Source organism: Mustela erminea, chromosome 12, assembly GCF_009829155.1.
Source record: "Mustela erminea isolate mMusErm1 chromosome 12, mMusErm1.Pri, whole genome shotgun sequence".
In the NCBI taxonomy this organism is placed as follows: Eukaryota; Metazoa; Chordata; class Mammalia; order Carnivora; family Mustelidae; genus Mustela; species Mustela erminea.
In genome coordinates, this window is record NC_045625.1 from 81,324,181 (window position 1) to 81,339,631 (window position 15,451).

Here is a 15,451-nt window from a genome sequence, read left to right on the forward strand (position 1 = left end):
AGCATTATACAAGAGGCCCAAGGTTAGAACTTTCATGCCCTTCTCAGAGAGATGTTACTGCAGTTAAATCAACACACCTAAAATGCCCACGGTGGGGTCTAGCATAAATGGTCGGTGCTGTCATCTATGTGGGAAATGCACACACGCCCCCTACACCAGTGGAAATGCCCACCTAGACTTTCCTCGGGCTGTAAAAAGAAGGAAAGAGATCATTAGGCTTCTATTAGCTCAGACTTCAGGGAGACTAAAGATGATTTATTTTTGAAACACATTAGAAGATCCAGTTACTAATATCAGTACCTCGTTTAAACAGTCCAGACCAAGTGGGATTTAGTTTGAACAACACATAAAGCTCACTGTTCTTGCAGAAGCCTAAAGATTTTCTAAGAAATTCTTGATCTTGGTCCAGGTCAGAAGGGCAGAAAGGATCAACCCCTTCCCCAACAGTAGAGAAGGACCAAGAAAACAAAGTCAAGCACAGTAATAAGAGAGAAAGCTCTTAACAGTTGTAAACCTCTGGGGGATGGCTGCTTCTCCAAGCTAAAAGTTCAGTTGCCGTTTCTTCCAGACTCTTGACTAAGCCTGTGGGCAAGATGGGAAGGTTATTTCACTCTAGGGCGTTGATAACAAACTAAAGGAGATGGAGTGAAAGAGATGCGCATGTATGCAACCCTCCGTGATAATGTCAAAATAGTAGATACATTGCTTTTCCTTCCATTTGTCCCTTGGAAGATCAGAACTGTCCCTTTGTATTTATATTATAGATAGGTGCCTAGGTGGGTGGTGAAAAAGACAAGAGGAAGAATTTGTTCTTTGAATAATGTTTCCTTTTAAAAATATAATCATAGAGCACAGTTACATTGTAGATATGTTCTTCTTTCGCTGTGTAATGAGTTGTTTGTGAGTTGTCACAAACCTGGAGACTTTGAGCAGACTCACTGACTGAGTATAGTGTAGATCGGAAGTGACACAGCAGGACTGGGGTCTCCGCGGAGGGAATGGGGGACTCCATTCAGCTCCGGGTACCAGCTGGCCGCGTCCTCATCTAGAGACTCAATTAGGGAAAGATCTCCTCCAAGCTTCTCCAGATGCATTTCCTTGCAGGTGTAGGACTGAGGTTCCCTTTGTGGACTGTCCATCAGGGACTGATCTTAGCACCTAGAGGCCACTCTCAAGACCTCACCATGTGGCCCCATGGCAGTTCACAACAACGATGCTGACTTTCTTCCAGGCCTGCCTGAGTGCGTCTCGCTGACTCCTGTGCTTTTAAAGGGCCCATGTGAGTTATCGAAGTTCTTTATATATTTTAGATACTAACCTCTTACCAGATAAATCATTTGCAAATATATACTCCTATTCAGTAGGTTGTGTTTATGGTTTTGTGGATGGTTACCTTTGTTGCATGAAACATTTTTATTTTGAGGTAGTCCCAGTATTTGTTTTTGCTCTTATGTCCCTTGCCTCAGGAGACATACCTAGAAAACTGTTACTGTGTCAGCGCCAGAGAAATTACCACCTGTGTTCTCTTCTAGGATTTCGGTGGATTAATTGACCGTATAATTATGGGTTTATTTCTGTTCTCCTCTGTTGATCTACATGTCTAGTTTTGTGCCAGTTCCATTCTGTTTGATTACTACAGCTTTCTGGTATGTCTCAAAATCCGATTTTGTGGTTCCTCCAAGTTTTCTTCTTTCTCAAGAGTGCTTTGGCTATCCAGGGTCTTTTGTGACTCGTACAAATTTTAGTATTATTTTTTCTAGTTTGTGAAAAATGCTATTGGTATTTTGATAGGGGTTGCCTTGAATCTATAGGTGGCTTTGGGTAATATGGGCATTTTAACAATTTATGCACTCAACACCAAAAAAAAAAAAAATCCAATTAAAAAATGGGCAAAGGACCAGAATAAACATTTTTCCAAAAAAAGACATACAGATAGCCAACAGACACATAACAGATGCTCAACATCACTAATCCTCAGGAAAATAGAAATCAAAACCACTATTAGACATTATCTCACACCTATTAGAATGGCTAGATTCAAAAAGTCAAGAAATAACAAGGCTTGGTGAGGATACGGAAAAAAAGAACCCTCGTGCTCTATTGATGGGAATATATGTTGGTATGGCCACCTGTAGAAAACAGTGTGGAGGCTCCTCAAAAAATTAAAAATAGAAATACAGTATGATTCAGTAATTCTATTGGGTATTTACCTAGGGAGAACAAAAACACTAAATCGAAAAGACAGGCACCTCTATGTTTATTGCAGCATTATTTACAATAGTCAAGACTTGGAAACAACTTAAGTGTCCATCAGTAGACAAGTAAGGAAGATATGGTATGTGTATGTGTGTACACACACACACACACACACAATGGAATATCATGCAGCTGTTAAAGATGCTATCATGCCGTATGTCAAAGAAATGGTATGTGTATGTGTACACACACACACACACACACACACAATGGAATATCATGCAGCCATTAAAGATGATATCAGGCCGTATGTCAAAGACATATACCGTATGACTGCACTCATAAATGGAATCTAAAAAATGAATAAACTAAAGCATCATCAGAACGATAAATACAGACAACAAACTGTTGGTCGCCAGAGGGGAAGGGGTAAGGAGCGAGGGCAAAATGGGTGAAGGGAAGAGGGAGATACAGGCCTCCAGTTAGGGAATGAGTAAATCACAGGGATAAAAAAGCAGAGGGAATACAGTCAGTGATACTATAATAGCAATGTAGTGGGACAGCGGGCCGCTACACTTGGGGTGAGCACAGCGTAATGTAGAAACTTGTCAAATCACCATGTTGTAACCCAAAACTAATGTAACATCATGTGTCAAGTATATTCAAAGAAAGAAAGAAAGAGAGAGAGAGAAAGGGAAAGGGGAAAAAAAAAAAAAAAAAAAAAAAGAAAGCAACTTTGATAACAAAGATTCAGGGAATGTCACCGGGTGTTATCTCATAGGGGAAACAAGCTGGGATACATTAAAACCTTTGAAATGAAAGTTATGTAAGAAAGGTTTGTACCCCAATTACATGGTTGGAATAACACAGATCACCAAATAGAAGCCCAAACATAAAAATAGAACCTAAGCTCTGGTCAACTAAAACTACGGAAGTTGAGAACCAAACTTAAGGACATTTGCTGATCATTCGAAGCTTTAAACTTGCAGTCAACCAACCGATCTATTAATCAATCAATACTAAACAAATAAAAGGCTCATATGATTAGGTCAGGTGTACCAGAATAATCTTCTTAGTTTAAGATCAACATATTTGGGACTTTAAAAATTACATAAGCCAAATTACACACCTGGATTTGTGTTTAATTCAGTAATCGGTGATCAGAAATTTGGGGGGGGACCATCTTACAATTCTATCAATATATACATATGCGAGATACAGTATGGTAGATACTTAGCATCTACAGGGTTTGAAGAGAACTAGTGTCCTTGGGTTTCTGTTCTAGACTAGGTGCTGTTGGAAATGTCACACTGATTTACATTTTCTCTTCTAAAATTCTTCCAATTTACATTTGAGATGATAAAGGCTGAGAGACTTTCATTAAAGCCTCTTAGGTCACTCAGAAAACAGCAAGACAAGTTTTGAACTTTTGAGTGTTCTGAATTCAAAGTCTGCATGCTTGACTCCATACTAGTGGGTCTCAAACATTAGGACATTTTTGAGTCAATTGAAAACTTGCTAAAGGTGTTAATTTCTAGGCACTCCGGTAAGACATTCTGATTCTCTAGGTCTAGAGTTGAGAGAGTCTCAGCAGCTAGTGTAAGCTCACCTATTTTAAAAACAGATATTTTAATACCCAGGAAATCCAGAAAAATGTCATTATGGAATAAAAGATGATCATTTACATCCTTATTTTTCTAACTTCTCCATGGAATGAAAACAAACTTGTCAGTGAATGTACTAATCCCTGGTCTGGCATTTGGGAACCAATGCTTACAGTTGGAGTATTTTTTGATTTGTTACTTATATAGCATGCACAGCATTACTTATTCATAAAAGAAAATTTTAATATAATTTAAAGTACATGAATATTTTAATATGGTGTTAAAAATTTTTTAGCACTTCAAAGACTTTTCACAATCCAACAGATAATTAATCTTTGTCATTTTATTGGTGTGTAGAGATTACTTAATGGAAAGTTCCAGCTGATAGATTACTAGATTAATAATATACTCTGTATGCATGATTATATCTTCAGAATGCTAATAATGGCAGTGAGAACCTCTTTGATCTTTTTTTCACAGGCTCCATTCCTAAAAAGTTTTCATTGCTCACAAACATAGTAATTTATATGTGTGTTTTTACCCACATAAAACCAATATATATGAACATATATTTTGACTTATTAGTGACAATTAATGTGCCATATGTACTTGCCTCTGGCTTTCAAGTTTCAAAAAACACTAGAATTAGTGATTGGGACATCATCTCTATGGCAATAAACTAGTAATCCCATCAGAAATAATATTTATAAATGTTGGGGGATGTAATAGATTTTAGAGACCTCAGAAAGAAAAGAGCACAAGAAATGGAAGAATGAAGCAGAAATTTCCCAAAAGTTGAGTATATTTCAATTCCTGTCTATGTCAAATAGGGTAGCTCCAAGTCGTATCTTACTCAGAGCCTGTGCCCAAAGTTCAGCAGGAGACGCAAAAATTACATGAAGTCAAAATTATCTTCAACGACTCGATAAAGGGATAGAACAGATCATACTTTCTTCAGTTAAGCATGAGTTCAGATATTTGACTTAAGTTGTAGGGGCTTTTTTGTATTTAAGCAAAACGTATCAGTTCTTGTTTGTTGCTGTTCTTGTACTATCATTGTTACTGTGTTTCTGCTGAGCACACGTGGTTTCACTTGAATTTAATGGACATATAATGCAGTTCCACTTTTTTCTTAAGCTTCTTGAATTGGGTTTTTGTCTCTCACTGCCTGAGGCGGGGGTTTGGTTACAGAGATGGTGCTGTTTGAGTTGACTACCACTCAGTTTGAAAAAGTATGAAAAAAAGGCATAGGAAGAGAGAAGAAATGAGCTGAGGATTTAAAAATAAAAGGCAAGTGTCCACATGTGTTCCCACCATTATTTTAAGTAACGTCTCTCAGAAACTGCTTTCATGGAAGCTAAAATAGTATTTTTAGTTTTGTTGATAAGGAAACTGGGAATTTTTGCTAGGCTTGCATCAACAACGATTGCAAACCCTTGCATTTTACATTTTTGTTTTGTAATTAAAAATTTTTTCTACCTTCACTGATTTCACTCCTTCCCCCAGTGCCCCATTCCTCCATCCCTCCACTTCCTGGCAGCCACCAGTCTTTCTGTGTATCTGGGAGTTTGATTTTCGTCTGTGTGTTAGAGTCCACATACAAGTGAGATCGTACAGTATTTGTCTTTCTCTGACTTATTTCACTTAGCATAATACTCCCTAGCTCCATCCATGTTGCTGCAAATGGCAGGATTTCCTTTTTCATAGCTGAATAATATTCCATTGTGTGTACATACATACATACATATGTATCTTTTTTTTTTTTTTTTTTAAAAGAAAAGGGTGGAATTTAATCTTTATTTACAGGACACTGCAAGAGAGGAGAGTCCACATAGAAATAAGAAACCCACTGGCAGGAGGAGCTTCATACAGTTTTTACAGTTTGGAACTGGTCAAGTAGAGTTTTGTTGTAAAAAGTGCTACAATAACAAAACACATTTAAAAAGAGTTCTTAGTAGAGAAACAATAAGACAAACTTCTACCAAACAAAGCACACCACAAACAACTTTCTGCATCGGCTGTACAAGCTAAAAGTTAAAGGTCCCAGCAGTGCCATCCTGAACCTGGAACGTATAGCCTTCAGAGGTAGTTTCTGGCACAACATTCTGATCTTCCTCTTCCTCTACAGAGAAATACTTCTCAATCAAGTTTAATGAAGCTTTGTACACAGACTCATTTTCATGGTTTTGTAGAGCCTCGATTTTGTCCAAACCTCCACATTCTTCAATCATTATACTAAGTTTCTCGGTTTCACCTAGTTTCTCAGCAGCCTGAAAGATGTTGGAAATGGCATCCAGAATGACCAGAATAATTTTGGTATCCTTCGCAGTTAAGAGGTTCATCAATGGTTCTATTATGCCACAATGGACGAGGTATACAATCTGTTCAACTGTCCCACCACTTGTATAGTTGGTCACAGCCCAGACAGCTTCCTTTTGTGTCTTAAAGTCTGCCTTAGAGAGAACACCAACGAGGAACGGGACTAATCCATGATTCACAACTTGCTGTATCTGGTCCTGGCGGCCAGCTGTGATGTTTGACATTGTCCACGTGGCTTCCTTCTGAATATTAGTTTTGGGGTTTGTTAGCAGGCTGGGAAAGATAGCAAGCGCTCCTGCGTCTATTACAACCTGAGTCTGTTCATCTGTCCCAGTGACAATATTTCCTATGGCTCTTAGCGCAGGAGTCACAATGGGCAATTCAGTAGCTCCTAGAAGCTTCACAAGCTGCGGCACAACTCCTGTTTTCACGACCATTTCAATCCATTCGTTTGGACCATCCGTCAGGTAGGAGATGGCCCAGCAGGTATCTGCCAAGACCTCTGGATCATCGTGATGCAGGAGACGAACTAAGGTAGGAAGAATCTGCTCAACGGCATCTAGCGGGGGTGCAGGGTTCTTGTTGCGACAAAGGTTTGAAAGTGTCCAAGTAAGGTTACGCAAGTAGCCACATGCTAATGATGACATATCAGGAACCGCGAGGAGAGCCAGAAGCGGATCAACCGCACCGTACTTGATAACCAAGTCTCGAAAAACAGAACCATCCCCTGCAATGTTTCCTAGAGCCCACACAGCCTGTTCGCTGATGTGGGCGTGGGAAGATGCCAACAGGGAAATGAACGCTGGGATCGCGCCTCCATCGACCACAGCCTTGGTCTGTTCTGAGGTCCCGGAAGCAATGTTGGTGAGAGCCCAAGCGGATTCAAACTGAATGGGACTACAATCAGTTCTGCCCAAGAAGGACACAAATTCTGGAATCAAACCAGCCCGGATTATGTTGTCTATGGGGGGCTGCTTTTCCCGAGAAAGCAGTTTCCTAGCAGCTTGAGTAGCCTGGAGCTGGCTTTCCAAATTGTTGCTATTTATGCCCTTGACAATGTCATCAACTGACCAATTTACAGTGCCCTGGTTGTTGCGGTTTTCCTGCAGTGGAGAGGTAGCATCATCGGGAAACGAGCTTACGTTTCTCCTTTTCAGCATCTGGTCATCCTTCTTTGCTTTCCTCAGCTCCACATTAACTTCTATTCGACGCCGCCTCATTTCTGTACTGTCTTTCCCCTTGTTCTTGAATCTGTTAAGGCGGGCAGCTGGTGAATTAGCATTCTCGTTGGTGGACATGGTTATGAGACAAAGGGAGAAAGCTACACGGCCGGCTCAGGCTTCCACGGGAGGCGGTCCGGGACGCGCAGGCTGCAGGTCAGCTGCCCTCAAAACGTCCACCACGAATCACTCCAAAGACGGTGTGATATGTATCTTTTTTTAAATCAATTTAGACTAATACTCTATTGGATACATATATTACCACAGATTTATTTATTTATTTATTCATCTGTGGAAAAGATTAACAAAATCTATGTTGTTTCTGTACTCTTCAATAAATTAAATTTAAATATAAATTAATTAAAGTAAATAAAAAATCTAGTTTCTCAGTCACACTCATCATAATTCCAATGCCCAAGAACCACTGTGGCTAGAGGCTACCATATTGGAAAGATACAGCAGAGATACGAACACTTCCTTCACCCAGAAGACTATTAGATGACACTGATCCACCATTGGCTAAATGATTCTCCTTGAAGGGTAAATGTGGCCTGTGGTCTTCTGAGGTGTTAGTATTTTTTTTTTTTTCCTTAACACCAGAGATCTGAAGAGAGTCTACTAGATTAAACATCTGTTTTTGCATACCTGCCTGTATTCTGTCTGTCTACATTTTTTGGAAATCATAAATACTAAAGTAAGAGGCAGATTTAACTTCCAAAGGCCAGTCACCCTAGGTTTCTAGGTTTCTATCCTCAGGTGGAAATTATCTGATTTGACTTAGATCTTTCTAGGGGAAGCTATCTCGAAGCAAATCGTTCTGAATCATAGCGAACTTGTTCTCGGGATGAATGAATCAAGTCTATGTGTTTATTGAAGTATAAATAATAAAAAGATAATAATTTCAAGCAAATGTAGATATTACTAAAACCCAATTATAATCAAAGAATTATCTAGAACTTGGACTCAAAAAGTACTTTTTCCAGGAAGAATACTTGATCATTGAAATTATTTAGAATTGCTGGTGTGTGATAAAAAGCAGACTGATTTTTTTTTTTGTCAGTTTTATTGTTGGTTTAAATCCTCCCCCTCCGTCTTGCCTGTGGTACACCTCGGTATTGAATATACCTGTTTCAGTGACTCATTCTCTTTCTAAACTCTTGGCTCTTTGAGTTTCCCTCCCCCCCTTTTTAAAAGGTTTATGTATTCTGTGGATAGAATTTCTGCAAATAGAATGGTTCTCTTCCCCTGATAGATTATAAGTTTCACGTGTATAAGGATCATATTTGGACCATTTTTCTGCCCCCCAATATAGCAGTGCGAAGTCGGTTCTCAGAAAACGCTTGACTTCTGAGCCGAGATGACTGATAAGTATTTTGGATGGATTTAGAAGCCAAACTTTATTTATTTTTTTATTTTTCTAAAGATTATTTATTTTAGAGACATGAGTGCAGGGAGGGACAGAGAGAGAGGGAGGGAGAGGCAGAGAAACAGACTCCCTGCTGACGTGGAGCCCCACGCAGGGCTCTGTTCTAGGACCCTGAGATCATGACCCAAACTCAAACCAAGAATTGGAGGCTTAATCAACTGAGCCATCCAGGTGTCTCCAAGCTTTATTTTTTAATGTACCATTTTTCTTATAATGCTTTTGACCACAAGTGATAGAATAAATTTCTGACTAAAAAATAATACAGATATTCCATTGTCTATCTAAAACGAAATTTAAATGTGCATTCCCTGATGCTGACTCCGAGGCTCGATGCTATGAGAACACTGGATTGCCCTCTCCAGAATTCTCTTGGTCTTTTCCTCATGGTCCCAAAATGGCTGCAGTAGTTCCATGTGGCATGTCTTCACATCAAACACACCAAACAGGAACAGAAGTAGGGAAAGAGCCTTTCTTCACTCATCTCTCTTTAAGAAAAAATTCTTTCCCAGACATCCTCCAGCAGACATTTCTTTAAATTAGTTACCACTGGGTATCTGGGGGTGCCTTTGACATTCCCCATCTAAGGAATGTCTGGTATTGGCCCCAACAGCTGCATCCACAGTACAGCTGGCCCTAACTCCTATAGATAATAATGGCATAATTAGACCTCCTTTGTGATCTCATTTCCTTTTACTTTTTCTTCGTTCCCCCCATCTGTTGCTACAGCACTCCATGCCATCTGCCGGGTATTATTAACACCTGAATCTTAAAGTGTATTTAGTTTGTGAAAACCCAATAGCAGAAAGCTGGAACCTGGGATGGGGCTGCAGGGAGCTCTGCCTGACCCCGTAATCTGTGGGGTAAATGAGCCTGGGGATGACATGACTTTCTATTGTTGCTGCGACAAAACTCGACACATTTAGCAGCTTGAAACAATGCAGTCCATTCTTTTACAATTCTGGATATTGGAAGTTTAAAAGGAGCCATAAGTGGCTAAAATCAAGATGTCAGGAGGGCTGCTGCTTCCTGGATGCTTCAGGGAATCTTTCTTGCCTTTTCCAGGAGGCATGAAATGCCACCCCCTCTAGAAGCTGAGATAGGCCATGAACAAAATCCCTGTCCGTGTGGGATCCCACCTCTCAAGGCAGCATGATCTTCTTTAGAAATGAGGACACGTGACTTACCTGCACTTGTTGGTTGGGAGTCCAGGTCCGAGACCAGGGGTCTGAGTCACAGCTTCTAATATGGATCAGGCAGGAAAAAAGACCCATCAAACACAGCAGTCGTATTAATGCTCTTATGCCTGCTGGAGCAGATTACATGGGGTATGTGCAGGAGCTTTAATTGGTAAGTTTTCAAGGGAAGGTTAATTCTGGGGGTAGAAAATCAGAAAAACAGCGAAGGAAGCGTCTGTTTTCACACTGCATCAGGTCTCCTTTCTACTTACTGTAAACATCATTCTCATCTCTTTGTAAGATGTCAGGTGTCCGCGTGGATACCAGTGCCAGTGACAGAGGAAGTATGAGGTCCTAAGAGAACAGTTTTTTTTAAAAGGCCACTTTCCAAAGTTTTTCCCTGGTTCCAAAAGAGAATTTTTCCAAATCAAGGGCATTTTGATCACAAGATAAGGTAGGTTTGAGAGAAGCCAACAACGTATAACTGGTAATTATTAAGCGCCTAAGGGCTACAGAGCATTACTGCGCCTTGAGAGAGCAGTTACAGAAATCCATGCATCCAGAAACAAGCAGGAGATTAAACCAGGGGTGGAAGGATTTGGGGGAAAATTTCTGAGGACTGGGCTGGAAACAGACTTTAAATAAAGGAAAGATGTAATAACGAAGAGAGGAGGTATTCCCATAATAGCATGTAGGTACTAGGTACTCAGCCTGATACGAACATAATGGTAAGTCCTTAAAATGTGCATTATCCACATTGTATAGGGAAGAATGCTGAGGCTCTGGGATAACTCCACTGGGTCATAGAGCTCATCAGGAGCAGAAGCAGAGTTCAAAATGATGGTCTAATTCTAAAGCCCACATTTCCTGCACTACTCTTGCTATGTATCCTCTAGGGACTAAAATGTTTCTTTCTTGAGTAGTGAGGAAATCTTTGAGGAAACAGTGTGCTAAATTGAGTCCTTCCTTTTGAATGTGAACTGGAGAAGAAGGAATAGTCTGCCATGCGTTTGTGTCAGGATAGATATGAAATCTCTCTCTTGTTGAGATCACATTATCATTCTCTTTTTGAGATCACATTATCATTATCTAGTAAATCTAAAAGGAAAGAAACTTCCCATGAAAGCATGCAACAAAAGAACTAGATTTGGGCAGGGGATTTTAGAAAGGCTTCCCTGAAGTTATACTTTAGCTTGAAGAATGAGTAGGAGGAAATTCAGCAAAAGAGAGGCAGTGATTGCTTTGCAAATGGTGGGGACAGCACACACAAAGGCCCTGTGGTGGGAAGGAGTAAAGTTCATTCCAGGAACTGAAATAAGTCCAGCATGATTGGAATACAGAGAGCAAGGGAAAGAGTAATAGATATCAATGTGACTGAAGGGGTAAGTAGAGGTTGGGTGGTCGAGGACTGTTGTAGGCCATGCTAAGGATTCTGAATCTTGATCCCAGGAGTGAAGCCACTGAGTTTTTAGTTGGGTAGGAGCAGAAAGACAGGTTCATTGTATGATAGGTAATGATGGGGCTCCTCAGTAGTGCAGAAAGTTGTTAAGTAACTGATAGCAAGCATGAAGAGAAAAGGTGTCACTGATGCCGAGGAGATAATGATAATAGGAAGAATTTGGTGAGAGTTTGGAAAATAGGGAGGTAGATAATTATTTTAGCTATTATTTGTTAAATGTTTACCATGTGAGATGTGGTGATAAACAACTTTCTTCGTGAGTTTCCTTATTTTTCACATCTAGACAATAGCATTATCAATACACTTTGGCTTCTGGTTCCAGAGAAGACATGTCACAATGTTGTAGAATAATATCCAGCAGGTAGGGTAGTTTTGATGTTGAATGAATTCATCAGCCCTAACCTCGTGTGGGACCCAGAGTCATTCTGTGTCCACTCTGTCATCATCAGTGAATACTGTGACGATTCTTTATATAGGTCCCTTCATGGTCGCAAGCTGGCTGCATGCACTCCAGCCATCACTACTCATCCAGCTAAATCTAGAAGAAAAACTTGCCACCTCTGTCTCCTTCTGTTACCTCCCCTCTTCTTTAGTAAGCGTCCATTTTCGTTTGGGTGTATTATCCTTACATTGTGTCTTTATGGAGACAGTAGCAAATATGTAGATGCATATCTTTTCTTTTATAAAGGTCGCATGTAATACACATTGTCCTGCCCATATATTTTTATCACTTAATAACATATCCTGAAGATCACTCCTATATGAAGATCACTCATTCCTCACTTCTTTTTATAGCTGCATAGCACTCCATTTGTGGCTGTACCATCATTTATTCAACTAGTCTTTTATTGATAGACATTTGGGTATATTCTAGCCTTCTGTGCTTATAAGGAGTGTTATATCGAGTAAGCTGCTCATATGTCATTTCATATTTTTTCCTATGTATCTTCAGAATTGATTCCCAGAAGGACTGCTTTGTTAAAGGGTAAACACATAGCAGTTGGAGCACCAAATTTCCCTCCTCGGTAATATGCTGTACCTCTTTGCCTTCCCACGAGCAGCAGACGAATGTTTGCTTCGTGATGGCCTGAGATGTAATTGTCAGGCTTTGGGTTTTTGACGATCTGAGAGGTGACAAGTGGAATCACATTATGTTTAATTTTGCCTTTACCTTATTAGAAGCATGAAGAATCTCCTATGATTGATGCCATTTATTCTGTGAGCTGTCTGGTCTCATCATGTGCTCATTTTTCTATTGGCTTGTTAGTCTTAATTTGGGACTTAAGTTGGGAAAGCCTTTATAGATTACAGGTTATGGTTATTTATGATTTAATTTGAAAATACTTTTCTCATTTTTGTCACTTGGCATTTTATTTTACTACTGTCGCTTTTTGTCGGGCAAAGTTTTTATTTTTATGTAATCCAACTGATTTTTTTCTCATAATTAATTAATGAAAGCACTTAAACGAATTAATGTTTTTATAATCAGCTCTCTGCTCTTATGTGGAATTAGTCTTGACATACTGTGCAAGCAGCCATCCTGTTTTATCTTTTCCCATGTTTTCATTCCATTGTCAAAACTTGGTAACCTTTTTTCCCCTCACATCACTGACATGAGATGTTGTACTGATCATATTCTAAATTTTCGTCCATCCTTGGATCTGTTCCTACGTTTCTTCCCTATTCTATGGGTTTGTCTCTCTCCTCATTACATCATTGCATACTATTTTAATTATAGAAGCTTATATAATACTGACTATCCATTAGCCATCTCAGCCCCCTCCCCAACATTGCATTTTTAAGTTTTCCTGGAAATTTTTGCTTGCTAATTCTTCCAAATAAACTCTGTGGCTGATTTAACTGACTCCAGAAAAAGACTGACTGGTGCTTTCATTGGAATTGTGTCACATATGTGAACAGACTTTGGAGAATTGACCTCCGTTTGATGCCAAGTCTTTCTTTCCAAGGATGTTGGATATCTTTCTATTTGCTCAACTATACTATTTTTTTTTTCAAAGGAACTTATTTTAAAAAAAAAATTATTATGTTATGTTAGTCACCATACAGTACGTCATTAGTTTGTGATGTAGTGTTCCATGATTCATTGTTTAGGTACAACACCCAGTGCTCCATGCAATACTTGCCCTCCTTGATACGCATCACCGGGCTCACCCATCCCCCACCCCTTCCCGTCTGAAAGCCCATTTGTTTCTCAGAGTCCATGGTCTCTCATGGTTCATCTCCCCCTCTGACTCCCACCCCTTCATTTTTCCTTTCCTTCTCCTAATGTCCTCCGTGCTATTCCTTATGTTCCACAAGTAAGTGAAACAATAGGATAATAGACCTTATTTTCTTTACGAGTAGCTTTAGGTTCACAGCAAAACTGAGAGGAAGGTGCAGAGATGCCCCTTACACCTCCTCCCCACACGTGCACAGCCTCCCCCACCATCAGCATCTCCTATGGGAGAGGTGCATTTTTTGCAGTTGATGGACACACCAGGACTACTCAAAGTCTGTAGTTCATGTTCTAGTTCACTTACGGTGTTGTGCATTCTGGGAGTTTGGAAAAATATACAGTAATTATTTTCCACTCTTCTCGTGTCCTACAGAATAGTCTCCCTGCCCTAAAAGTCCTCCTCTGTGCTCCGTCTTCTCCTCACACCCGCAGTTCCTGACACCCACTGATATTTCTTTGTCTCCATAGTCTTGACCTTTCGAGAATGTCATATAGTCAGAATTATACAATTTCTAGCTTTTTTAGATTGGCTTCTTTCACTTAGTCATATGCACTTAAGATCACTCTGTGTCTTTTCATGGCTTGATAACTTGTTTCTTTTTATCCATTATGTGGTTGTTCCACCATTTATTCACCTACTAAAGGACATTTTCGTTGCGTCCAAGTTTTGACAATTGTGAAGGAAGTTGCTGTAAACAGTTGTGTGCAAGTTTGTGCATGGACATAAGTTTTCAGCCCCTTTGGGTAAATGCCAAGGAGCTTCACTGCTGGATGGTAAGGTAAGAGTCTGTTTAGTTTTGTAAGATCCTGCCAACCTGTCTTGCAAGTAGTGAATGAGCTTTCCTGTTGCTCCATATCCTCACCAGTATTGGCCATTGTCCCTGTTGTGGTTTTCAACCATTCTTAGAGGTGTGTTGTGTTATTTCTTTATTGTTTTAATGTGCATTTCCTTGATGACATGTGATGTGGAGCATCTTTTCTTACGCCTGTTCGCAATCTGTGTATCATCTTTGGTGAGGTGTCTGTTAAGGTCTTTGGCCTAATTTTTAATTGGGTTTTTTTCTTATTTAAATGCCTTTTCTGTATCTATTGAAGTGGTCATATGGTTTTTAATCCTTTTTTTACTGATGGGACATAGCACATTGATTTGCAAATATTGAACTACTCTTGCATCCCAGGAATAAATCCCAGTCAATTGTGGGGAATGATTTTTTTTTTTTTTTAATGCATTGCTAGGTTTGGTTTGCTGTCATTCTGTATTATTTTGCTGAGGCTTTTTGTATCTATGTTCATCAGAGATACTGGCCTGTAATTCTCTCTCACCACCACCCCCCCCCCTTTTTTTGGCAGTGTCATTATCTGTATGTGATACCAAGGTAATTCTGGCTTCATAGAATGAATTTGGAAGCTCTCCTTCCTCTTCTACTTTTTGGTATAGTTTGAGAAGAATAGAATACTTTAAAAGTTTGGTGGAATTCACCTGTGAAGCCATCTGATCCCAGACTTTTGTTTATTGGGAGCTTTTTGGTTACTGATTCAATTTCTTTGCTGGTAATGGGTCTGTTCAAATTCTCTATTACTCCCTGATTCGGTTTTGGGAGGTTATATGTTTCTGGGATTTTATCCATTTCTTCTAGGTTGTTCAGTTTGTTCGCATATAATTTTCCATAATGCTCTCTTAGAGTCCCTCAGATTTCTGTGGTGTTATTTCTCCTCTTTCATTTATGGTTTTGTTTTTTAGAGTCCTACAATGAGTCTGTCTAGAGGTCTATCAATTTTGTGGATCTTATCAAAGAAACTGCTCCTGGTTTCATTG

General features: G+C 39.6%; 2 protein-coding genes across 20 annotated transcripts in view; one reads left to right on the plus strand and one right to left on the minus strand.

Annotated features, from left to right (window-relative positions):
- The window catches only part of TRPM3 (transient receptor potential cation channel subfamily M member 3), a 785,382-nt gene that overhangs the window by 403,723 nt on the left and 366,208 nt on the right, over nt 1–15,451 (plus strand). The gene's annotated exons all lie outside the window — the stretch shown is intronic.
- On the minus strand, nt 5,555–7,538 carry LOC116570775 (importin subunit alpha-1-like). Its single transcript, XM_032308302.1, has one exon. The coding sequence runs from the start codon at nt 7,415–7,417 to the stop codon at nt 5,828–5,830; it is 1,590 nt and encodes a 529-aa protein (XP_032164193.1). The 5' UTR covers nt 7,418–7,538; the 3' UTR covers nt 5,555–5,827.

Excerpts from the sequence above, each read along its gene's own strand:
- LOC116570775 (XM_032308302.1), bottom strand. The coding sequence starts at position 7,417 with ATGTCCACCAACGAGAATGCTAATTCACCAGCTGCCCGCCTTAACAGA.